We start from the raw sequence: 26,532 nt of genomic DNA on the forward strand, positions 1-26,532 counted from the left end.
CATTCTTAAAGCTTAGAAGATGAGCAAACAGTAGTAGTATGAATTACACATAGATAAATAAAAAAGCTAGATTGGAATTTGATTACACTTTGAATTTTTCTTTGCTTTTGTTTTCATTGGATATAATAACCATTAGAACAGAATTGTGGAGTTCTAATGTGGAGAGTTATCAGAGTTGTGGAGAATTATCTCCTCACCTACTGTGGGCTTTTGGGAAAAGAGGGACTTGAGCTTTTAGTAGATGTATTTTGAGGAGGGTGGTAGATTGGTGTGGTTTTTTTCCGTTAAACTGGTTTTTCCTCATCCTTTCAGACTGAAGAATCAGATACTTAAAGCATTCTCAGTGATACATTAATCCATTTGATGTTGCAATTTGAGTGAATTTTTTATGGAGTGCAGTCACCATCGGTATGTTGGCTATAGGAGTGGTGCTCTGAAGAGAACACCCTTTGTTTGAGTTAGTGGAAGGTAAGCTGCCTGTGATAAGGGTCAGAGGCAGGTCACATGTCTTACAGGCTAAAATTGAGATTATAGCTTTTAATTCACCTGACTGGAATGCAATAGTCTGATAATTATGAACTACGCTGCTCAAGAGTTTACGAAATGTTTCATTAAAGTTTAACTGTAGAAATAGTGATTTAAGGGAAAGTACCTTTTTACCTGTGTAATCATATATGTTTGCATTGGCAGTTACTGCTACAACTGTTAAGGATTGTACTGTTTCAACTCCAGAAATATTTCACTCTTGCTTCTTTTAGTGTATGAATGACTTGCTTTTTAAAAGAAACCTCTTAATCTTCCCTAAGAAAATAATTCATACCAAACTTTTCTGTAGCCTACATTGTTTTGTGACAGCTTATAAACTATAATATCATGGCTAAGATTGAAAGTTATGAAACATTATTTCAGTTATGATGTGTAAATTACAATTTCACTTTGTTTAACCACTATTTACTGAATAAACCATACAGCAATTAGTGGATTTGTTCAAAAGGTTAACGTTGGAAAAAATGTAGAAGTTGAATTAGTTTCTGTTCACCTAAGGATTCATTGGAAAATATCATTTGTTTATGCTTAAATTTTTACATGCAATTATTAATGTTTCAGACTCACCCAAAATAGACTAGAAGTATTATATAATATGGTTTATGGCCAAATAAGCCACTTTTAACGTATGTTAAAACATGCTTAGCATGTATTGCTTCTTGAGGTTTCTTGAAAAACAACTGTCTTGTTCCACATGTTCACATACTGTACATGTGAAAAATAGAAATAGCAATAGTTCTTATATACCATTTATAATGCTTATAAATAGCAATAGTGCTTATATAGTTTTTACAGCACTGTCTAAGCAGTTTACAGAGTCAACATATTGCCCTCAACAATCTGGGCCCCCAATTTACCAATCTTGGAACGATGTAAGGCTGAGTCTACCTTGAGCCCCATCAGGATCGAATTCCAGGCTGTGGACAGAGTTAGACTATATTGCATTTTAACCACTGTGCCACTACAGCTCATAAGATTCTACTGGAAGTAGGCAAATCTTAGCTTATGATCGTGGTATATAAATGGTGTTTGTTCATTTGGATGTCTTCTCATCCAAATGAAAACACAGGTATTGAACTGTAAACACACATTGGTTATTTGTGTCCATTGTTATTCACTGCCCCTTCACAGGCTCCATTGAAGATTAAAAATAATAAATCAAACAGGCCATTTTTCACAAATAAACTATTGTTAGCAAATCTATATATATAAAGCGAAAACCACTCACGCTGTAATCACAAAATCTCCAGAACCATAAAGCCTCCAAACTTGAAATTTGCCACATATATTCCTCTTGGCCTCTAGGTGCTCACTAAGACAGGATTTTTCAAAATGACCATCAGAGCATTAGTATTTCCTATATTATTATTAACACGCTCTGATGCTAAGGAGTTCTACTCCCTCTCCCTACTTGAAAAGAAATCTGTTCCAAATGCAAAACACAAGCAGAGAAGAGGAGTTTCACTTTCAGTTTTACTTTCACAGCAGGAAGCAGCTTTAAACAGAACACTTGAGCTAAGCCACGGCCAGGCTCCTTCCGGTCTCCTCCTTGCTCACACAACAAATACTGTTTCACTTTCCAAACAGCCCTCTGATACTAAGGAGTTCTACTCCCCCTCCCCACCTCAAATGAAATCTGTTCCAAATGCAAAGCAGAGGAGAGAAGTTTCAGTTTTACTTTCACAACAGCAACCAGGGGATAGGATAGGATAGGATAGGATAGGATAGGATAGGATAGGATAGGATAGGATAGGATAGGATAGGATAGGATAGGATAGGATAGGATAGGGAAGGCTTCGGTGGGCAAGCCTGAGGGAGAGAAGGGGATAGATTAGGGGAGGGTTCTGTGGGGCAAGGCTGAGGGAGAGAAGGAGATAGGATAGGGGAGGCCTCTGTGCGGCAAGCCTGAGAGAGAGAAGGAGATAGGATAGGCTTCTGTGGGGCAAGGCTGAGGGAGAGGAGGGGATAGGATAGGGGAGGCTTCTGTGGGGCAAGGCTGAGGGAGAGAAGGGGATAGGATAGGGGCGGCTTCTTGGGGCAAGGCTGAGGGAGAGAAGGGGATAGGATAGGGGAGGCTTCTGTGGGGCAAGGCTGAGGGAGAGAAGGGGATAGGATAGGAGAGGTTTCTGTGGGGCAAGGCTGAGGGAGAGAAGGGGAGAGGAGAGGCCGATCTGTAACTACTCATTAATTTTCAAGCTGTAAGTGTCAATTTATCAAGCCCGATCCAGGGGTAAAATGCTCCGGTTCGGACTGGATCGCCTGATCCGGTAGCAAGGGCGCCGGGTGGTTTGGAAAACCGGTAGGAAACATCCTTGTCCCCCCCATGCCCATCTGAGCCACATAATCATCAGAGGCTTTTTTAAAATTATTTTTAAAAACATTTTTTCTACAAGCTGAGTTACCTGATCGTCAGAGGCTTTTAAAAGCATATTTTTTTTACAACCTCTTCAGCCGAAGAGGTTGTAGAAACAATGGTTTTAAAAGTAAAAAAAAAAAAAAAAAAGTTGGCCACACCCACCCAGTCACATTACCCCCCACCAAGCCATGCTCACAAAACCAGTAGTAACAAATTTTACATTTCACCACTGGCTCCATCACATAGTTTCATAGCGAAGCACAGGTATCCAGCTAGTATTATGATATGTATAATAAGATCTTGTTCTTTGACTATTTGGTTTGGGAGGAATGAGCTGACTGACGTCTGTAAACAATAACTTACCCGTATATACTCGAGTATAAGCCAACCCGAATATAAGCCGAGGCACCTAATTTTACCACAAAAACCTGGGAAAACTTATTGACTCGAGTATAAGCCCAAGGGTGGGAAATGCAGCACAAAATGGGAATCATCAGAAGCCTACATACTGAGCTGAAGGCCTGCCTACCAGCAAAGATGGGAAAGAAAAAGAACTAAAATACATCAAGGAAGCCCTCAGAATATCTGGCTATCCCAAATGAGGCTTCATCAAATCTCAAAAAAGACCCTACAGGAGCTCCTCCATAACAAACAACAAAAAGAACAATAAAGGAAGCAACATTGTCATTCCATATGTTGCAGGAATATCAGAAAAGCTCAGGGGGATTTTCAGTCAACACAACATACATGCACACTTCAAACCCAAGAATACACTAAGACAGAAGCTTGTCCACCTCAAGGATAAAACACCCAGACACAAACTGAGCAATGTGGTATATGCAGTACAATGCAGTGAGCCATGTTCTGGTCTGTACACTTCATAAATGCATGGCATAACATACAAGAACAAACACATCAGGGCTAGATTCAGCAGTCAATCTGCATTTAAAAGACAAAGGCCATTCTTTTGAAGACAGCAAAGTTCACATTGTGGACAGAGAGGACCGCTGGTTTGAAAGAAGGGTCAAAGAGCCCATCCATATCAAAATTAAACAGTCCTCTCTCAGCAGAGAGTGAGGGATACGACATCATCTATCTCTGGTCTACAACACAGTCCTTTCAACAGTACCAAGAAGGCTCCACCCATTTGCACCTCTCAGGTAACCCTGATGACACAGATAAACCTTCAAATGACCTTAATCACTCACCAAAAGAATGTAAATGACCAGATGTCTGCAAGGAGTATAATCCTTCCATTCCCCACCATCCAGTCAGAACTGAAGAAGCTTCTTGGATGAGAAGCGAAAAATCTTCAAAGAATAACCAGAAAGTCCAGTTGTCTCTTGAAAAGCACCTTTGGGACAACTATGACCTAGATGATTGAGAATCTCCTTAAACAAGTCCAGATTTTTGTCATATTTTATTCTTTTGAGTAGCATATGCAAATTTCGCAAGACAATTAATGCTTTTTTGAGGAAGTGGTAATACTTTTTGTCTTAAAGAAGTGGAGTATTCCTGCTAAAAAAGCCACCTCTCAGTCTGGTAGTATTATACAATTTCTGCCCAATTTTCCATTTATAAAGCAAGATTTCACAAAAGGTTATTAGAAGAGAATTAGATGAAGTCTTTTATGTTAAACCATTTTAGAAAGGCATCAGACCTGGATATGAGAAAGAAATGGCATTGTTTGCTCTTGTGGATGATCTCCATTGGACTCTGGGTGAACACACTTACCTGGTCCGATTAAAACTCTCAGTAGTCCTCAGGGACTACTTGTAGTGGTTTGAAATGTTCTAGTACAGTGTTTTTACTTCTTCCTAATGAGGACATTTCTATGGCTGGGTGAGTACTGAAGGCCTTGATCACACCTATATTGGGCGCAACAGAATTTGGCTCTCTCTTGTAAGCCAAGGATGAGCAATTAATTTTCCCAAGGGGCCGCAGAGGAACTGGGATTGTTGTGCAGGGCCAAACTGATAGCTCCTGGCTGTGCTCTGCCCACTCACCTGCAAGGCTACACTTTGACTGAGGCAGTGGATTACCATGCCTGAGGTCCTTCATGTGATGACCACCATTGCCATCTCCTCAGGCTGGTTCAGGTGAGGGATGAGTGCTGTGTAGGCACAGAAAAGCATTTCTCCCCTCACCACCTATGGCCACCAGCCAACTGAAGGAGCACATGGCAATTGCATAGAGCTGGACCTGGTTCGACTTCTTCTTCTATCCCCTGCGGTGAACTTATTTATATTTGATTTCTAATTTTTCAATTGACCTCACATAGGCCAGAATAAGGATAGCCAAAGACTGGATGTGGCCCAGGGACTGCAAAATGCCAGGTCTAAACCAGGGATCCCCAAGTCTCAGGCTATGGTCCATTACTGGGCTGCCACTTGTTCGAAACTGGGGCATGCAAACAACGGGCAAGCACATGTGTGTGAAGCTCCACTCACCTGAGTCGCAGGCAAAGGCATGGGTGCAAAGCTTCACTCTTGCGAATGGTGGGTGGGCCCTTGTGCTCTTGCAAAAAACTCCACTTGATTAAGTGAAAGGCACTCATGCTCATGTGCGCAGCTCCCTTCATGTGAGCAGAGGGCACTTGTATAAGAAGTTCCATTTGCGCAAATGGAGTTTTGCACATGAGCACTCTGCACAAGTGCAGCTTCACCCATGAGAGCAAATGTCCTCTGCTTGCGGGTAAAGCTCCATTTGCACAAGTGGACAGTGCGCCCATCTGCCTCTCACACAACTGGAGCTGTGCACATGTGTGTGAGCCTACCACTCACACGTTCCTCCCCTCCTTCTCGTGCTGGGCCAGGCCATCAAGCTGGAGAGGTTGGATACACTGGTCTAAGCTGTTTAACCCATGAAGTCCCAATGGGAGGTCTGTCTGTCTTTATTTAGTAGGGCTATTTTATTGTAAATTGAATCAGTAAAACTAGGTAGTAGTTACGTGTAGCCTTTTATAATTGTGTGGCAATATTTTTATTATAATTGTAAATACTGTATATTATGGTAGGCATTAATTTTAATATTTTTTTGTATAATTTTAATTGGTGGTTAATACTTGTTTATTAATTTTTACTGTTGTTAGATTGTGCCTCAGTGAGAAGTGCAATATAAATGCATTGCTTTGCTTGTTTCTTTAGTTTGCGATGAGACATCTAGTATATGCTGGTAATGTACAGTTACATATCTCTGTTATGGGTTGAACAGGGGATACAAGAAATGTGGTCACCTGGTGTCTGAAGGCTATAAGAATTTGATGGGGTAAAATATGCTGAAATAGGTCACTGGCAAGACCTAGTTCCTATTCACATTTGCTTTGGACTGTGCCATACAGTATCGTCCCTGAAGGAACAGGTCAATGACTTCAGAGCTCTCTTGGATTCATAACTTTTGATTGAACAGCAAAACCTGGAGTGGCCTTTGCACAGCTGGAACTGGTACATCAGTTGCAGCCCTTTTTGGATTGAGAGTAACAGATAGTCATGCCCTCTTAAACTCAAAACTGGTTTATTGCATTATTGTTGTGGAATGAACAGCTGAAGGAAGAAAGCCCTGGTGGGTGAAGTTAAGAGATATGGCAGTCTGGATTTTATAGGTGGGAGGATCCATATGAAATCAAACACTTGGGCCTATATCTGGCCCAAAGGAAAGCAGGCAGTCTAGCGACATTCTTGTATTACAGTGGAGTCAACAATAAGGAACCTCTGAGTCTGATTTCCAGAGCCACTTGATTGTTTGTGTCTGACAATTACGCATTATTTGGCACTACCTTTGAAGAGAGCTTCCATAGGTGCAAATCATGGTAATCCATTTGCTGATGGGTGAGAGTGCTTCAACATAACAACACATATTTTGTACCCCTGGATTGATTGCCAATATGTTTCTGATGCAATTCTAATTATTGGTTTTGATTTATAAAGTCCTTTATGGCACTAGCCCATGTTATCCAATACCATATTTTATTTTATTTTTTGCAGGTAGAATTAATCTGCCTGTGCAACTATCTTGAGAGAAAAATGTTTTGGATTCTGTCTCCTTGAGATGGCGGGAAGAGACAGTCCTTTTCTGCAGCCTTTTTATCTGTTCAGACAGTTCACCCTTTGAAGGCCGGTAGAATGTCAAACATTTTGGCATTCAGACAGACAATAAAGATCAACTCTCAAGCATTTGGGCTTAAAGGGTGTTTTTCATGGGGTCATTTTAGTTATTCATTTGTTTGCTTTAATTTATTATTCTTAGCCTATTATAGTTTTAGGATTTCAAATGAGATGTCCAGGAACTGGGCGTGAGTGAGTGAATAAGATACTATATAAATTTCTCAAGTTCCATGACTACAATTTGCCAGAAAACCATAAATTTCCTATGGCTTAGTTTGGTCTAACAGTTAGAGCTGGCACAAGTCTCACTAAAATAGCTTAGCTAGAAAAAAACATTTTATTGCAAGCAAGATTGAAACTGATAGCCAAATATAGCCCTAGGTTCTGCCTCGGTTTACCTTCCCAATAAGCAACCAAGTTGGAAGATAATTTAAAAACAGTTTATTGGGGTACCCTGATAAAGTGGGATCTCTCTATGAAAAAGGAGCCTCATGTTACATTCCTTTTTAGAGTTAACCTAAGAAAGAAAATGCAAAAGGAAAGTTGATTGGACAGGATAAAAGTAACCTCCCCTTTGCATAGAAAATCAGCTACATGTAGTCAAACATGTTACATATTTGCATCCCATAATATCACACATGTTCATTAAATGGAGGTTTGAAATCAGAAAGGATGTAAATTGTAAGGAAAAAAGTTGTTTGAAGTTCACAAAAGAGATAAACCAGACCCCAATTTGTACTAACAATCTTTTTCTTATCCGGAGCTAGTCTCCAACCTGTTTATCAGTTTGGGAATGGTGAAAGCTATATCAGCCCTGGGTCGCCAGCCGCACCAGTGCTGCCATTCAGGCGGGGAAGGAGAGCCGCCAATTGGGACGCACATCCACATCTGCTGAAGACTACACCCACCAAATGCCCACCGACAGTGCACAAGCCACAAAGCTGAGCCGCACAGAGGGCGTACATGCTGCGGGCCCCCTGCCAAGCTGCAGGGAGGACAGGCACATCCCCGAAAAGCCTGCTGCATCAACGGAGCCATCTGGGCCGTGGGCTTCGTACAGAGCTGATGTGCGGCAGAACAGTTGGGCAGCAGAGCGCACGCAGGCGCAGGGAGCCTGGCATACCGGAAACAAGCATGTGTCAGGGTGTGCCGGATGAAAAGCTCTACAGCTGCAAAGACGTTGGCAAAGTGTGAGGGGTGGGAATTATATGGGTTCGGGTCCAGGGGGTGGAATCGGGGTGGGGTAGAGGGCATTTAAGGAATGGAGGGTTAAACCACAATAGCACTGACTTTGTTTTCCTAATTGTTTGTCACTTTGTGCCGGGTTTCCACATTGCCAGATAAAAAGTATCCAATTAACTTTATTGTCTGCATTTCTTGTCTGCTAAATGCTGGAATGTGACAGTAAGTCAGTGCTCCTTACTTTTCCATACAAACCTAGCCAGCACCTCACGCTCTGGGGTTGCAAGGAGGGAGGGGAGCTTCAGAGGATGGCGGAGGGAGCGGAGGCTGGGACAGATGCGGCAATGATGGAGGAGCCATCCATCCTGGAAGGCTTGTCAGCACCACGAGACGACCCTGCCCTGGATGTGCATCCCAAAGAGCGGGCAGGCTCAAGCCAACCCACAGCTGGTCAGGAGCCCAGCTGTGGGTTGGGCTCCTGGAAATAAAAGAGGAGCGAACAGGGAGTGGGCTTTTGCAGGAAACAATTAGTTCACTCCGTGACTCTGAGAGACTCTGTGACAGGTTTTGCTTTGTACTGCAGTTGGAAACAAGTTACGTGGCAGCTTGCCAAACGAGATAAGGTGTGTTGAGAAATATTCCTTTGAAAAACCGTTTGGACAAACTTTGCTGGCTGTGAATGAACGTAATTCACAGTCCGTATAAATAAAAGAGGTTTTGACAGTAATTCCTGCCTCTTGCTTGTTAAGGGAGCCTAGGTCAGAACAACAGTGAAGTCTATGAGGGATGCAGATCAGAAGGCGGCTCCTGCAGGGGAGTGGTGGAAGAATTCATCGGTGGCTACAGGTTCTGGGGTTCCATTGCCATTTAACCCGATGGCAGGAGCAGCAACTGATGGAGTGGGACGATGAAGGGGAATGGAGGTACTCCACTGCACTGGGCAGCCAAACCATGGACTGGCTGAGAAAGAGGTTTGGAAAGGCCAGTTTCCAAGATGGCGGGTCCTGGTACAGCAAGGACTGGGGAGGGTGAGGACCGACCGACTGGCCGATGTCTGCCACTATCAACCTAATAACCGACGGCTCTACCTGCGCTCTTCCGCTTGGCCAGCCCAAAGTTGCGACTGGAGCCAGCTCAAGAATGCACTAGAAAGCCCATGAGGGGACAACCGCCAGAGCCTTCCTCCACTGCTGGACACCCGAGTTACTACCTAGGGGAACACCAAAGGGGAGAAGTGGTCATCAGTGGTTGCCTCTCAATGTTGCTAGCCCACTACCAGCACATGCTTGGCTGGCTGGGATCGGGCATGGGCATGGGACCCTGGGACCCCCAGCAGTGCGAGTGACGTTCGACGGCAGTCTGTATAAAGTGGCTCTCTTCTTCTGCCAGGTGATAGACCATCTGGATTGATACACACACCTTTACACTTCCCAGTGGGCCATGGTAATGGCCCTAGCAGTGGTGCTGGATGATGAGGCTGCCGACTGGGTGGCTGACCTGTATAGCGAACATGGCCGGGAATTGGGAAATGCTGGCTTGTTCTTGGAGGCACTGCGTGAGATATTTGAAGACCACACCAGGGCCCAGAGAGCAGAGGAGAGATGCTGGCGTTATGGCAAAGAGGTAGGCCAGCCATGGACTACATTTGTGAATTCCAATGGCTGTCTGGTAAGCTGCAGGGTTGGCCAGAACGGCTGCTGGTGCACCAATTTTAGACAGACCTTGACCTCACATGTGCCAGGCCTGTGTCTACCGGGGCTTACCTCCCCACTTGGGTGCCTGGTACCAAGCAGCTACGGAACTGGAGGTGGAGCTACATGACTATAGGCCAAAAGGGGAAGTGCCCGTGAGGCCATGATGGTTCCTGGACCACACCACCTGTAGCATTCCAGGGCCTCCACCCCCTTGGGTGGCCCAACCAGAGAAGGTTGCGCCCACCCGGCCACCTATGCTATGTTTTTGGTGCGGGAAACTGGGCCACCGGGCAGCTGAATGCACCACCCATGCTCCAAAAGCAAAAGCACACCTCTGCGACACGCTCATCGATTCGGGGTGTACCCAATGCCTGATGAGCTTAGCAACAGTTGCCAATTTAGGGGTGAGGGTGAAAAACTGTCAAGGCCCATGTGATTTGAGCAGATGGATGGATCGCTGTTGGGTGGCGCCCCGGCTACACATGTCACAGAATGGATGAAGCTGGAGTTCAGCCAGCATTGGGAACTGTTCTGCTTTATAGTGGTCCCAAAAATGACGGAGGAAGTAATCCTGGGGCTCACGTGGCTGGATAAATGGGGCCCAACCATCTGGTGGTGGGGATTGTCGATACCTGTGTATAGAGGTCAGCCCCAACCCACCGCAAAATGAACAACTGCGGTCGGGGGGATTCAGTAAAGTGTGAAACCCAAGTCTCAGGGCCAAAGCCACAGGAGAGGCAATGGCCTTCCCAGCACTATACAGAGATATAGCCAAAGTTTTAAGTGAGAAAGAGTGTAATGTCCTTCCTCCCTACTCTCCAACAGACTGTGCTATAGAAATACCCAGGAGAGGTCTCATGGTGTCCTTTGCCTTCCAGGTGTTGTCCCCGTGGTAGGGGGGGCCGCATGTCATCCCTGGGTCACCAGCCCGCCGGGGCTGCCATTTAGGCGGGGAAGGAGAGCTGCCAGCTGGGTCGTGCGTCCACATCCTCCGAAACCACGCCCAACAAACGCCCACCAACAGCCCGGAAGCCACACAGCTGAGCCTTACAGAGGGTGTACACGCCGTGGGGCCCCTGCCAAGCTGCGGGGAGGACAGGCACATCCCCAAAAAGCCTGCCACATCTATGGAGCCTGCAGAAGGCCAGCTGGGCTGCGGGATTCATACACAGCTGATGTGCGGCAGAACAGATGGGTGACGGAGCACTTGCAGGTGCAAGGAGCCTGGCATACCAGAAAAAAGCATGTGTCAGGATGTGCCAGATGGAAAGCTCTGCAGCTGCAGAGACATTGGCGAAGTGGCGGCACGTGAGGGTGGGAATTATATGGGGCAGGGCCCAGGGAATGGAACTGTGGGGGGGGGGGTGGAGGGTTAAACCACAGTAGCACTGACTTTATTTCCTTATTGTTTGTCACTCTGTGCCGGGTTTCCACATTGCCAGATACAAAGTACCGAATTAACTTTATTGTCTGCATTTCTTTTTTTTTTTATTGAAAAAGTTTTTCAAATACAAAATTTTTTCCCCCTTTTTTTCCCCCCTCCTCCCTAACCCCCCTCCCCCTCCCCTCCCCCTGTGACTTCTTCATAATAAAACCCAAATTCATAACAGATTATATAATACTTTACCATCCCCTTACTCCATCCCCATATGCTGACCCTTTCTTTCTAATAAGATTATCATATCCCCCTTATACTATACATTTCAAAATGACTTTCTACTATAACATTATATAATAACTCCTAATTTAGCATAATAATAAATCAAATCTTTTATGTATATTAATCTATCATTTAAAAACAACCTTCCGCTATAAAACTATATAATAATTGTCTGCATTTTTTGTCTGCTGAATGCTGGAACATGACAGTAAGTTAGTTCTCCTTACTTTTCCATACAAACCTAGCCAGCACCTCACCCTCTGGGGTTGCAAGGAGGGAGGGGAGCTTCAGAGGATGGCAGTGGGAATGGAGGACAGGATGGATGCGGCAGTGATGGAGGAGTATAATTTTAAAAGAGAGAAAATAAATCAAATTAAAATACAAAGTAATCATGTTAGCAATTTACAAAATCCCTGTCATGTGCCCCTCAAAAACCATGTGGTGTGAAACTTTGTAGCCCTTATCTTTTGTGAAGAAAGACAAAATGGCCACAGTCAATAAATGCTGGGAAAAGGTAGCAGGGGGGAATTGGAGAACATGTAAAATCTGGACCTATTCTCTAGGAACATGAACTTGTTTGCTATTGCTATCTTTTAGGATGTTTTTGCACCAATTTGACTTTATAGCCATGGATTTCCAAGTGGTATACTTATACCACTTATGGTATAATATTCTAAATATTAACCAGATCTAATCCAGCATAATGTTAACCAAAGTCAGCTATATGGGGCTGTTGTGACTTCAAAACCATAGCTTGGCTAAATATGTGCCTCCCAGTGTATGCAGAAATAATAATTTGTATCTGTGCATAGGATGCCAGTCAGAGTGGAAGCTGTGCAGCAGATATTCTTTTTATGCAGTTGAAGTAACAGAGATTAGGCAATATTAACAATTTCCAATCGAATAATCTTATTAGTCCTTTGCAGTAGAATCCCCAAAGAATCTTGTAATGCCTTAAAATTAGCAAGTTTAATTTTGGTTGAGCACAATGTACTTCATCAGAAACACAATTTGCTTCATCAAGTGCCATTAAATCACTCGTTCTGCCATCACTTAAACATGTTAATCAATAACATCTGAGTGTTTTCTTTGCTGTCTCTGGAACTATAAGGTAGACATCCTAATTTTAAAAGGCTTAATTCCATTGCTACTGCACAGTTAGTCTTTTACCTAGCACTATTATTCTTGTTTAAAACAAGTCTTTTATTTCTTTTATTTACAGGAAAGAAAAACTCATCACTCATTGCTTGCAATAAGCACATATGAATTTTATTAGAATCAGAAGCTTAGGAAAGAAAATAGATCCAACTGTTTAGAACTATCTTCAAGAATAAGAATATTGTTAATGATCCCCAGGAAAACTATATATTTTATTCAAAGCAGTTAACTCAAAGAATGGTTATCAATTCCATGTTATAGCATTTCTGTTTAGCTTAAGACAGTAAAGAGAAATACTCTTCATTACAGAGTGATTTTTGCCTTGAATTTTCTCCAGATTGATTGAAGTACCTTACAGCAGAGTTGCCCAACCTTTCTGAGTTGGTGGTCCGGGGAGGGAGGAAGAAGTTTTGTGGGAGGGGCAGGCACCAACCTGAGTGGGGCCAAGAGCACTTGCAATGCTCATACAAGTGAGGCCACCAGCGCTCATGTGAGTGGAGCCCCGAGCGCTCACATGAGTGGGGCCCTGAACACCCACGACACTTGTACGAGTGGGGCCTCAAGCGGTTGCCATGTGCAAGTGTAAGGTGACCAGACGTCCCGCTTTTGAGCAATTTGTCCCGCGTCCCGCGGCGTTTTAAAAAAGTCCCGATTTTTCATTCGGCCTCCTGGTTCCCGGCTGCCTCCTGAATCCCCGTTGATGGCTAGAGGGAAAAAACCTGTTTAAACTCTTGCCGCGGGGCTTCAAAGGGCCGCCCTACGTTAATTAGCTCGGCTTCCCCCTCTCAGCTGATTTGTACAGGGCTCTGCTCTTGCTAAATTGCTCAGTATTTTTTTCCTCTTTGTGCAAACCAAGCTCAAAACGAAACTGAAAGTAAAACAGGCTGTTGGCTTTGTGGTTTGCTTGCAACGTTGGAAAATTAGGCAGCAGATTTATTTTCCTTTTCCTCACCAAAAAAGGTAAGTGCAAACAATGGAAAATTATTTAGGGCAAAAGAGGAGAGTTCAAGATTTTAAAACACAAAAGAAAAAAAAGCTCTTTTTAACTAGGGAATTGTAATAATTGAGATATTATTAATTGTATACTGTGTTGAAAGCAGAAATGGTTAAGTTGTGGTTTGGAGGAATATATGGGGGAAATTATTTGGTTTATTATTATTGGTAAGTATAATTAATTGATTTGTAAGAAATTGGATTGCATGGAAATAATTGGAATATTCATGTTCATATTGATTAATATACAAAAAAGATAGTTATATAACTAATTGATTTATATTAAAATGTTGAATTTGTATTAAACAACTGTATTACATAATTACATAATTAACCAATGTGAGGATGGATATAAAAATAGATGACAATCTTTCTCCTCAAACCTACCACCTCTCTTTTCTTTCCTTCTTACTTTCTCTTCCCCCCCTCTTCTTCTCCTCCCTACTTCCTCTTCCTTTCTCCTTCTCCTCCTCTCTTCCTCCCTCTCTTAACCGTCACTCCTACTCTAATTTCCCTTCCCTTCCTTCATCCCTCTCAATTACTGTATCCTTTTATGCATATGGACTACTCAGAGGGCTGAAAAAGTTATTTTTGACTGGTCCTCGCACTTTTGACCAGTCCTCGAACTTACGACTGTCCTCACATTTTACATTTTTGCCCTATCTTGTCATCATGGTGAAGAGAAGCAGTTGTGAAATGAGTGACATGGTTGTTAAGAATGCTGCACGGGCATAAATGTGAGGATGGTCATAAGTGTGAGGACCAGTCAAAAGTGTGAGGACCTGTCAGAAATGACTTTCCAGCCCTCTGAATAGTCCCTATACACATAGCCATGGCCACCCGGTCACATGACCAGCTAGCCACGCCCACCCAGTCACATGGCCTCCAAGCCACGCCCACACAATAAGCCACGCCCACAATGGTGTCCCTCTTACCAATGTTAAAATCTGTTCACCTTACCCTATACACATAGCCATGGCCACCCAGTCACATGACCAGCTAGCCACGCCCACAAAATAAGCCACGCCCACAATGTCCCTCTTTACCAATGTTAAAATCTGGTCACCTTATGCAAGTGGGACTGTGCATGCATGCGCACACACCAGTCAGCCGCTCGCACAGTCCAGTTGCAAATAGGCTGTGGCCTGATAGTGGGCCATGGCTCACAGGTTGAAGACCCCTGCCTTACAGTGTTAGATTGTATTTATCATTTTTTGTATTTGCCCAATTTTTTTGAAGAAAAAGTGTTTTTTCCTAAAGAAGGATGTGTCAGTTATAAATATGAGTGTTAGCAACTGTTAAAAATGCCACAGAATAAGATATTTCTGTTATCACCGCTAGTCTTAAAGTGTTCCTAGTAATAGCAGTTCTGCTGTCGCATAACTAGAGTGCTAACTGCCCTGCTACCTAAGGAAACCTGAATTATGTCTGACCCATCTCAATTGCTTTTATCTGAAGGAAAGCAAGGTTGCGGGAAATGTTCTGCAGATGCTCACAGTGTGTCATATTCAGCTTTGAGTTAGCTATCTTGAAGTGGAAGTGAAACCTTTTTCTTTAATGCAGGCAGAACTGGCATTCATCCTGCTGCTTCATGGATATAGAAGTACATTAGCCTGCTGTTAGGAATGGACGGCCTGCAAAATCTCCACGAGGCTGAAATTCTTCCATATAGCCTTAATTCATATACCTGTTGGCCATGCTGTTTCTCTGAACAGCTGCAGAATGAAAATCATCTTTAGAAAACATGCTTTAGAAATAGTTCTTGTAAAGATCCTTATTTTTTTCCCCTAACCTAGTATGTATTTATTTCAAAGAGTTCCTTGCCAGGTTTTCAAATTTTGGATGGCCATATCTGATTTTGTTTTCTTCACATTCGGAGACAAGTGTTGTGGCTGTATGAGCTCTCACAGAGAGGTGGAAATAAATATAATGCTTGATTTTGAGTCAGTTAGTACTGAATCCCCATCCCCATCACTTGCCTTGAAAGTGCTTTGTCCTTGTCCAGCAATCACAAGGACAGTGTTGCTGTGGGCCACGTTTTAGGACTCTGCGGGCTATTCTTGCAGTTTGGGCCACATATTGAGCAATCTCAACTTAAACCTACTGGGCAATTACCTGAAATGTGTTCAGATATGGTTTTTTCTGGTAAGATTATTTTCCATTACAGTTAGTGCTGTTCTTAAAGTAGAATCACAGCAAATACATCAGTTTCCTGACTTTAGTCTCTTTGACTATTTGTTATAAATCACATTTGCTACTTTGTGTTTGCTTCTATTAAACAAACTTACTTTGCATATATAGGCACAATTAGCTTGAAAAGATGTAGGAACAAGATATATCCTGTTTTGTGTAGAATTCTTCTAAAATTCTAGGTTTGAGTTTCCTTCTCAGAATGTTCAGTAGATAGACACAAGGTGCCCCACTTTTACCATTCCAGCTGAAATTTGAGACGCACAATTTAGTATCTTTAATGCACAAGGAGAAATGAAATTAAATCAATCATAAATTTAGTTAACCAACTTAAACCAGGAAAGGTGCCTGGTAATGATTACCTAATATCCGTAACTTAGATTGGTGGACTCCAGTACTAGTCTTCCTTTTCTGTTTTATTGATTAGACTACAATGGTTCCAAAAGTTTGGGGGCACAGCTCTTATCATCCCTATTTATAAAGAGGGGAAAAGAGACTTATCAGATAATTATCAATTTATTAAGAATCATCAGCAAACTGGACAGTAAATATAAATGCAAAATTGATGATTTGTTTGAAAACAACAAATCCTCGCAGAGGAAAAGATTGGCTTTAGAGCTCATCATTTCCTGTATATTCTGCTGTCATCATATAACAGTGATGGCTAACCTTTTCTGGACTGAGTGCCCAAAGTGCATGTGCGCACAAATGCACACATGCGCCTGAACCCCCAACATGCAATGTGTGTACTTGCCTCAGCCCCCATGTATGTGTGTGCAGCCCCCCGCATGCGCCTTGCCCCCATGCATGCGTGCAACCTCCGCAGTACCTCCCCCACATGCGCACGCACCCCCGCACATGTGCGGCACACACCCAAAGACCAGCTGGCCGATGGAAGATGCACACGCATGCGCAGCAGAGCTGAACTGAGGCGATTGCTCACGTGCCATCAGAGAGGGCACTGCATGCCACCTCTGGCACACATGCCATAGGTTCACCATCACGGCTCTATAACATCTGGGCGAGGAGTATACAGCTCAAACAGGATCTGTTTTATATGCTGCTTTTATTAACTTTAGATTCGCCTTTGATTCAATATTGAGAATTAGGCTATGGGACAAATTGGTCAATTCCATGATAGATAATTCCCTATTATTCCTGATATACTAAAAATTCTATGTTAAAAATTAATTTTGTTCCACAAGGGTATTTAACTAAAACAGGTTGCTACAATAAGGGGAGTGAGCCAGGGTTCCATACTGGCACCTTTATTATTCAATGTTTATATAAATTCTTTGGTTGACCAATAGAATAGCCCTGACCTTTTCCCCAATGTTAGCTCAAGGGCATATGTGTACCAGTGATGTCATTCTGTATCAGACCTCAGTTGGGCTAAAATGCATTTTGAGATCCCTTACCATTTATTGCAAGGACAGAAAATTAGTAATTATGAAAAACAAAAGTCCTAGTATTTGCTAAACATCCCAGAATCCACCAACTATTAAGCAGTCACAAAAATGAGCAAACAAAGATTTTTAAATATAATAGAATTGCTTTTCAGGCCTTTGGTGAGAGAAGTGCTTGCTCAAACTATGTAGTCTATAATTCCCAAAATCAAAACTTTCTACTGTGTTTAAGAAGTTCCTTACCCATTCCTGCTGCTTTAAATTTATTCTTGACCAAAATATGCTGTCAGTTCCTGTAGCTCAACTGAGCTCCATAGTAACTGCTCAGGATTAGACTTGACACCTTTGACAATAGCAAATAATTTCAATACTAAATGGAGGAGATACCTCGTTGAAAAATGATACTTCTGTGGATACTCCAGAGAAGCTCTTCTTTTCCTAGGGCACGAACAAGTTAAAAAGATACATGTACATACGCTGTGTTAGACACAGAAAAACAACTAGAATTTTCTCAACTACAGTACTCAAAAATATTTTCTGAAGTAGTTGATCTTCTTCACTCAGACCCGTGGGTTATTTAAATTCTATCAGTTTCCAAGATAAGAAAGGCTCTAATTTAATGCTCTGCCATCTACTATCCTAGAAAGCATATACTGTATAAAAATAGTCTATACTAACCAAATCTGTGGCACAGGTGGTGTGGAATCTACTGCTTGTATTTTTTTTTTATATTGCAGCTACTATCAGGAATTCAGGTTTGTTTCATCTACCTTCATATATCAAAATACCCCAGGTATATGAATTCTTTTTACATGCAGATCCTCCTTTCAGACCAATAAGACTGTATTTCTTTGATATTGCTAAATTGTATTTTACAGCTTTTAAAACTAGACAGAGCTGGCCTCATCTGAGTATGTTTTCCAGACTTTTGCCATGTAACTTTAGTTACTGACAAGGTCACTGTTTTGAACAACACCATAATTTTACTCTCATCTTGTAAGGTTATTCTAAGCAAAATTTCTGGGTCCCTTTTGTTTAACAATAGTATGTTATGTCTATATATCATATAGATATATGCACTATATTAGTACCTTCAAATCAGTGATGTTTCCTAGTGAGTGCCTGGATAAGTCGCTTCAGTTTTTAGGGTAAGATTTTTCAGAAGTGCTTCATCATTGCCTGCTTCCTAGGGCTTTGTGAGAGTCACAGGTCACTCTCTCAAGTTCACTCATGTGGCTTTGTGCCTCAGGCAGGATTAGAACTCACAGCCTCCCACTTTCTAAACTAATGCCTTAACTATCTCACCAAACTTGCCGTATATCATACCCACAAGTAGAAAGTAATCAAAATTGATGCTGTCTGTATAGTGTGGCTCCTAGATTGTTTCTGTTTTGCTTTGTTTTTATGCTGAAATAAAGAATTGATAGATTGACCTAGTAGCCCATGCTCTAACTTGATATTTCAGATTTAACTGCTTAATCAGAAGATTCTAAGGGAGCAGCTAAAAATCTCAAGAGTATATAACAAAATTTTTAGAGACGCAGATCCTATTTTCCATAAAACCTATCTTTCAAAGTTTAACTCCCATCATTTCTTTTTGCAATATCAGAATAATTCTACTAAGCCTCTGACAGAAGAATGAATTGCAGTGGAAGAATAATAATATTTCTGTTTATCTTTATTCCAGAATGCTTAACGCCAAATACATAGGCATTGCTGCATGAATTGACTTTTATTCTTATGGCAGCATGTTCCAAATATTTCCTATGACTCTTGTGAAACTGGGATTCTCCAACTGTAGTTGGATATTCTCTAACCACTACACTATGCTCATTCTCAATAAGTTCAATGTTAGGATAAAAAGGGCTGGAATCTTATGAGAAAATGGGGTAGGATAAAATAGGAGGATACACTTGCAATATTTTTATTTTTATTTTATTATCAGTCTTGGGCAGTCAGGTTTCATCCTTAAACTATACCTGACAAGAGATATGTAGAACTTTTTTTTTAAAGTTATAAAATCCTGCTTGTGGAAGATGGGATCCAAAACTATTCATGTATCTCCATTTGAATAATCAGGAGCTGAATTTCAGGGCACCTGGAAATCCTAAAAGTTACTTATGTAGAGGACGGGTGTCAACTCGATCGCATCATGTGATGTCACGTGACATATTACGACTTTTTTTGCCTTTGCGGAGCCAGGATGGGCATGTCCTGCACGTGATGCATCTGGCCCACAGACCACCAGATTGACACCCCTGATGTAGAGGAAGTGCCCTGATGTTTATTATTATGACATGGTTTTGTTATGTGGAGGTTTCATTGTGAATCTCATTAAGTAACACAAGTGTTTTATGTTTGCTATTACACTATTTTACATATTGGTCAAAGACCTTAATAAAAGTTTTCATTTTCATGTGAAAATGAAAGTACATCCTCTTTGAGTTCTCTGGTTTTACATATCAGGACATAGTAAAAACCATCTGGTCTTTAGCAGTTTTTTAAAAGTAGGTAAATACAATCTTATATGAACAACAATAGGTGACATATTACACCATAATCATCATCATTTTACAAAAAGAAAGCCAAAATGGAGAAGCCATGTGTGAAAAACTAAATACATCTTTACTCTTCCATAGATATGAAGAGGCTAAGTGGCAGCCAGATGCTGCTAATCAAGTACCTTTGATCAATTGATCATCAGCAAGTGGGACTACCTCTATAAAAGCTGAAATTTTAGGAGTTTGCTGGTCTCCAGCATTGAAATGTGGGTTAACACAATGCCAAAAAATAAAGAAATCATCAATGATCTTAGAGAAGTAACTGTTACTGCCCATCAATCTGGGAAAAGTTGTAAGCCCATTTACAACTTATTTAAAGTCATTGTCCTATAGCAGGGATGTCAAACTTGCGGTCTGCGGGCCGGATGCATCATGTGGTAGCCCCACCCCACCCAGTTTAGCAAAGGGGAAAAAGTCCTGATATGTCATGTGATGATGCCGTGACGACGCAAGTTTGACACCCCTGTTCTACAGTGAGGATGATTATTCACAAGTGCAAAACATTCAAGACTGTTGCCAATCTTCCCAGGAATGGATGTCCCAGCAAATTAACCCCAAGGTTGGATCATGCAATGCTCAGAGAAATTGCAAAAAATCCAAGATTTACATCTCAGACTACATGCCTCAGTTAGCTTGTTAAATATTGAAGTTCATGACAGTGCAATTAGAAAAAGACTGAACAAGTATGGTTTGTTTGGAAGGATTGCCAGGAAAAAGCCTCTTCTCTCTAAAGAGAACATGGTTGCATATTTTATATTTGCAAAATTTCATCTGAACAATCCACAAGATTTCTGGAACACTATCTTTTGGACAGATGAGACCAAAATGGAGATGTTTGGCCACAATGCACACAGTGCCACACACTTTGTGAAAACCCAATACAGCATATCAGCACAAACATCTACCAATTGTCAAGCACAGTGGTGGAGGAGTGATGATTTGGGCTTGTTTTGCAACTACAGGACCTGGGCACCTTGCAGTCATTGAGTTGACCATGAACTCCTATTCTAGAGTCAAATGTGAGGCCATCTGTCTGATAGCTAAAGCTTGGCCGATATTGGCTCATGCAACAAGACAATGATTCCAAGCACCCCAGCAAATCTACAACAGAGTGGCTGAAAAAGAAAAGCATCAAGATGTTGCAGTGGCCCAGTCAAAGTCCAGATCTCAACCTGATTGAAATGCTGTGAGAGAGAGAGCTGTGCATAAACAAATGCCCACAAACCTCAATAAAGTGAAGCAATGTTGTAAAGAAAAGTGGATCAAAATTCCTCCACAACGATGTAAAGACTGATAAAATCATACAGAAAATGATTACTTCAAGTTAGTGCTGCCAAAAGTAGTTCTATTGAATCATAAGGAGTACTTAGTTTTTCACATATGGCTTCTCCATTTTGGCTTTTTTTTTTTTTTTTTTGTAAAATATATGTTGACATGGTGTAATATGTCACTTGTTGTTCACCTGAGGTTATATTTACCTACTTTTAAGAACTGCTAAGGACCAGATGAGGAAGTACTTTCATTTTCACATGACTGTACACACATACACACACACACACACCCCAACATTATTTATATAGAGAAGAACACTTGATTTCACTTAGGAGTCAACATCAGAAAGTTGAGTTGGCTTACTTTTCTTTTATGAACCTGTAAAAATGCATGAGCTTTTTTTCTCTATTTCTTTGAATTTTGAAAGATCTTTTCCACAGAAATGTGCACACCTAAAATATATTTTATTAGCATTGACAAAGAAAAGGCATTCTGATTATTACTCTCACTCTCTTTAGAGCTACTGTCTTATTTTCATTTGCCTCTTGAATTCACATCAAAATGTTGCACTAGAAAGATTAAGTGTGTGGAACTATCAAGCATTATTGGCAGTTTTTACCACCAGGGACCTTTCTCTGCCACAGCAGAAGCTAACCAAACATATGTTTAAAGACTATTGTAGCATATTTGAATTACTGTTTGCTCTGGATAATTTAAGTAGTCAAAAGTAGAGAAAAGTGTCTTAGTGGCGGTTGTGTAACTAATGTTTTTGGGGTGAGAGGAACTTAAATCAGTAGCTTAGATTAATGCCTTCTTGAGAGTTGTGAAGATGTAAAATATCTCCTAAGAGCTATATGCTAGAATGCTTTTCATCAGCTGAAATTAAACCCATTGACTGAAATCTATTAGAAATCTGAATCTTTCTCTGAAATTCTCCAGGTGTTAAAGCTTAAAAAAAAAAAAGATTAGCCGAGTTAAGGGGAGCCCACTGAAACTCTATTGTGTATTTCTTATAATTTATTAATAAAGACAAAATCTGTATTGTATAGGTCTTTTGGTATTACTTCGGAATCTAAGTTTACATTGAACAAGTTGGCATTAATTTTTAATCTAAGAATGCAATGTTTATAGTGCAGTGTTTAAAGTTTACTAAAAAGTTTTCTTCAGTGCTGAATATCTAAATACGTGGTATTTTAATCTTGAAATTTTCAGTGTAGTTTCAGAATTTTTTCCTCTGTTGTTGTTTTATTCAACAATAAGGAAGGCAAAGAACATTCAAGCTATCACACCATTTCACTCATTTCACATGCTAGTAAAGTTATGCTCAAAATCCTACAAGCGAAGCTCCAGCAATATGTCAATCGAGAACTACCAGAAGTACAGGCAGGATTTCGAAGAGGAAGTGGAACTAGAGATCAAATTGATCATGGAGAAAGCTAGGGAGTTTCAGAAAAACATCTACTTCTACTTTATTGAAGGCTAAAGCCTTTGATTGTGTGCATCACAGCAAATTGTGGCAAGTTCTTAAAGAGATGGGAGTACCAGACCATCTGATTTGTCTCTTGAGAAATCTATATGCGGGTCAAGAAGCAACAGTGAAAACTGGACATGGAACCACTGATTGGTTCAAAATTGGGAAAGGAGTCCGGCAAGGCTGTATACTGTCACCCTGCCTATTTAATTTATATGCAGAGCATATCATGAGGAAGGCGGGGCTAGATGAATCACAAGTTGGAATTAAGATTGCTGGAAGAAATATCAACAACCTCAGATATGCAGATGATACCACTCTAATGGCAGAAAGTGAAGAGGAAGTAAAGAGCCTCTTGATGCGGGAGAAGAAGGAGAATGCAAAAGTTGGCTTTAAAGTCAACATTAAGAAAACTAAAATCATGGCATCTGGCCCTCTCAATTCCTGGCAAATAGATGAGGAAGAAATGGAGGTAGTGACAGATTTTATTTTCCTGGGCTCCAGCCAAGAAATTAAAAGACACTTGCTCCTGGGGAGGAAAGCTATGGCAAATCTAGACAGCATACTAAAAAGCAGAGACATCACCCTGCCAAAAAAAATGTGTATAGTCAAAGCTATGGTTTTCTGAGTTGCAATGTATGGCTGTGAAAGTTGGACCATAAGGAAGGCTGAGCGCCAAAGAATTGAGGCCTTTCACTATGGTGCTGGAGAATACTCCGGTGAGTCCCTTGGACTGCAAGGCAATCAAACTGATCAGTCCTAGAGGAGATCAACCCTGACTGCTCTTTAGAAGGCCAGATCCTGCAAATGAAACTCAAATACTTTGGCCACCTAATGAGAAGGAAGGACTCACTGGAGAAGAGCCTAATGCTGGGAAAGATTGAGGGCAAAAGAAGAAGGGGACGACAGAGAATGAGGTGATTGGATGGAGTCACTGAGGCAGTAGGCGTGAGCTTAAATGGACTCCAGAGGATGGTAGAGGACAGGGAAGCCTGGAGGAAAATTGTCTGTGGGGTCACAATGGGTCGAACACAACTTTGCAACTAACAACAACAAAAGGGAGGCAACATTTTGATTTCTATTTATTTTCATTTTCAATAGCAAAGATAGGAAGCAAATGAGGTGCAGGCATACACTAGATTTCCTGCACCTTTGATCTTATTACAAAATAAAAGTTTCTGAATTGATTATGGAGTTGTCTCTCCTTTCTGATCCTCTCAAACTGCTTGGGCAAACAACTGTTATACACAAGCTAATGCCAGTGCTTAAAATGCATTTTGGATTGATATAGATGTGACTTATATAGACTCCAGTCTGAATGAACTCTCAAGAAATAGTTTTGCAAAAGGTAAACAGACAATTTATCTACATAAATTCACACATTCTCCAGTACAGTTGAATGACGGCACTTTTATTTTCTCTATTAAAGTTTGCTTTCATTTTCCTAAATAGGATTCAAATAAATGAAACAAAGAAAAGAAATAGGGAGCAAGAAATAAAGCTATTTACAAATAATCAGAAACAACAAAACTCAAAAAAGCATTAGTTATTGCCGGGTCTGAGTTGATATTGTACTTTTTGAATCATCTTAAAATATGTGTCAAAGAATACAAATAAAAATGATTCTTTTCTCTAAGACATGTACAAATGTTTTCCTAAGGCCATGATGGTGAACCTATGGCCCCAGTTCAGCACCTCGCACGCATGCACAGGGGATGGGGCGTATGCGCAGGGACCATACGCACATTGCATTTTGGGGGTTCAGGCAGGTGGGCGCATGCATTTTGGGCACTCAGTCTGGAAAAGGTTAGCCATCACTGTCCTAAGATATTTGATAAATAATTTAGTTTAACATGTCAACACCTAATAACAATTTGTTCCTTATGCATGTACCAAAATAAAAGTGGATGGTGGGTTTTTCATTTTGTTTTGTTTTAGATTTAAGACACTAACAGATTTAAGGGGTCTTAACTGAATGGAAGCGTTTCTTGTTGTACCTTTACAGAAACTACACAGATAGAAGATCCAAGAAAGCAGTGGCGACAAGAACAAGAAAAAATGTTAAAAGATTATCTTACTGTAGCTCAAGATGCACTTAGCACTAAGAAAGAACTTTTCCATGTGAAAGAACAGAGGCTGGCTCTTGCCTTGGGTGAATATGTACGGCTGAATGATGTTTACAAGGAAAAATCAAGCTCATATACAAGCCGTATGTATCAAAGACATATGTATGATATGTGAAATATACTATCCGTCTCTTTTCATGTTTTTTAAAAGATCTGGGTTATCTTCAAGAAACAATTGTGGCCAGCCGTAGTTAAACTATCCCAGTCCTGGGAGCTGCAGAAACTGATTTGGGAAGGGTAAATCAGAGGGTCCTTATATTCTAACCAGTTCAGTTTTACAGAGAATTTGAACATTTCTTTATCTGTATAAAATACATACAGATAGTCCTCCAATTACAACCACAATTGGGCCCGTAATATTAGTCGTTGAGCAAAATGATCATTAAATGAGATGCTACATGACTGTTTTATTCAATGACTATATCCCCTGCTTTCCTAGTTGCAATTGTTAAGTGGAGTGCCTGGGCCTCCCACCACACCCTGGAAGCCTTCTGTCTCTTCCCAATGGTCTCAGCTCCATTGGGAAAAACAATCACCAAAAATATGGCATTCACTAGTATTTTCACCAGATGTGAGGCGCATTCCTTCAGCACACCAAGGGATTTCACCTCCACAATAAACCAAAGGGGTACCAATAAACCTTTGGTACACTTGAAGAATGGACCTTCCAATCTGCAAAACTGTGAGCAAATGCCATTATTCTGAAAGGCTCAGAAGGCTTGTGTTAGCTAGCATGTTTCCATCTGAAAGGAGAGAAATCTGTTTATTGATTTATTATTTCTAAAATTTATTGGCTGCCCATCTTACCTCAAGGTAACTCTAGATAACTTACAATCATAAAAGATAAAAATTATAAAAATTAAAAATATAAATAAGTTAGTACAAAAAATCAAACACTGCGGCACAATTAAAAGATGAGGAAGGTGGAAGCAGGATGGTGGGGAGGTGGTATCTGATGTTAATCAACCACATCCACTGTGGTGCTCACTGTTAGAGCCCCAAGCTAACCGGTAGAGTCAGGTCTTTAGGCTCTTACAGAAGGTCAGGACAATTGGACCCGACCTCACTTCAGGAGACAAGATGTTCCAGAGGGCAGGTGCAATGACAGAGAAGGCCCTTCTCCTCGACCCCACCAGCCAGAATAATTGGGCCGATGGGACTCACAGCATGCCTCCTCTGCCAGCACCGGTGGAATAGGCCAATCCCAGTGGGATGAGTTGGTCCCCCAAGTAGTCTGGACCCATACCATGAAGGGCTTTAAAGATGATTATCAACATCTTGAATTGCATCAGGAAGCAGATTGACAGACTATACAGCTCACAGACCAGTGGTGTTATATTGAACATTCTTGGGGCCACACAACTGCCCATACCGCTGTACTCTCATTTCCGAATACTCTTCAAGAGTAGCCCCATATAGAGAGCATTGCAATAGTCCAACCATGAGATGATTAGGGTCTGAATGACTTGAGTTTTCTCCTCTGGATGGGCAAAATGTTGCATTTGCCAGCATTTCTCCCTGCATGGAGGGGAGGGGAAATTCTTTGACTCATTGGGGGAACTGATCTCAAATTCAATATTTCCTCCACTTCCCTATTTACTTTCAGGGAAAACCGAAAGAGAAGATTGCAAATGGTGATCATATGATTGCAAGGGACCTTGGCAACCAGTTGTAAATGCAAGCAGATTGCCAAGCACGCAAAATGTGGTCATGTGATGGGAGGGTGCCTAGCACAAGGTTTTATCATAGCTAGATGTGCTTTATGGACCATAAAACACCTGTTCCAAGACTATCATGAGTGGGAATGGTCATTA

At 41.4% G+C, this 26,532-nt stretch overlaps 1 protein-coding gene across 1 annotated transcript in view; it reads left to right on the forward strand.

Annotated features, from left to right (window-relative positions):
• Positions 1-26,532, forward strand: part of WWC2 (WW and C2 domain containing 2) — a 159,921-nt gene that overhangs the window by 59,474 nt on the left and 73,915 nt on the right. Inside the window, exon 3 of the mRNA XM_070948153.1 lies at positions 24,598-24,801. Within this exon, the coding sequence (XP_070804254.1) occupies positions 24,598-24,801 (204 nt within the window). The remainder of the gene's footprint in view (positions 1-24,597; positions 24,802-26,532) is intronic.

This window comes from Pituophis catenifer, unplaced genomic scaffold, assembly GCF_029215685.1.
Source record: "Pituophis catenifer annectens isolate HBS135680 unplaced genomic scaffold, rPitCat1.0.hap2 SCAF_8, whole genome shotgun sequence".
Taxonomy (NCBI): Eukaryota; Metazoa; Chordata; class Lepidosauria; order Squamata; family Colubridae; genus Pituophis; species Pituophis catenifer.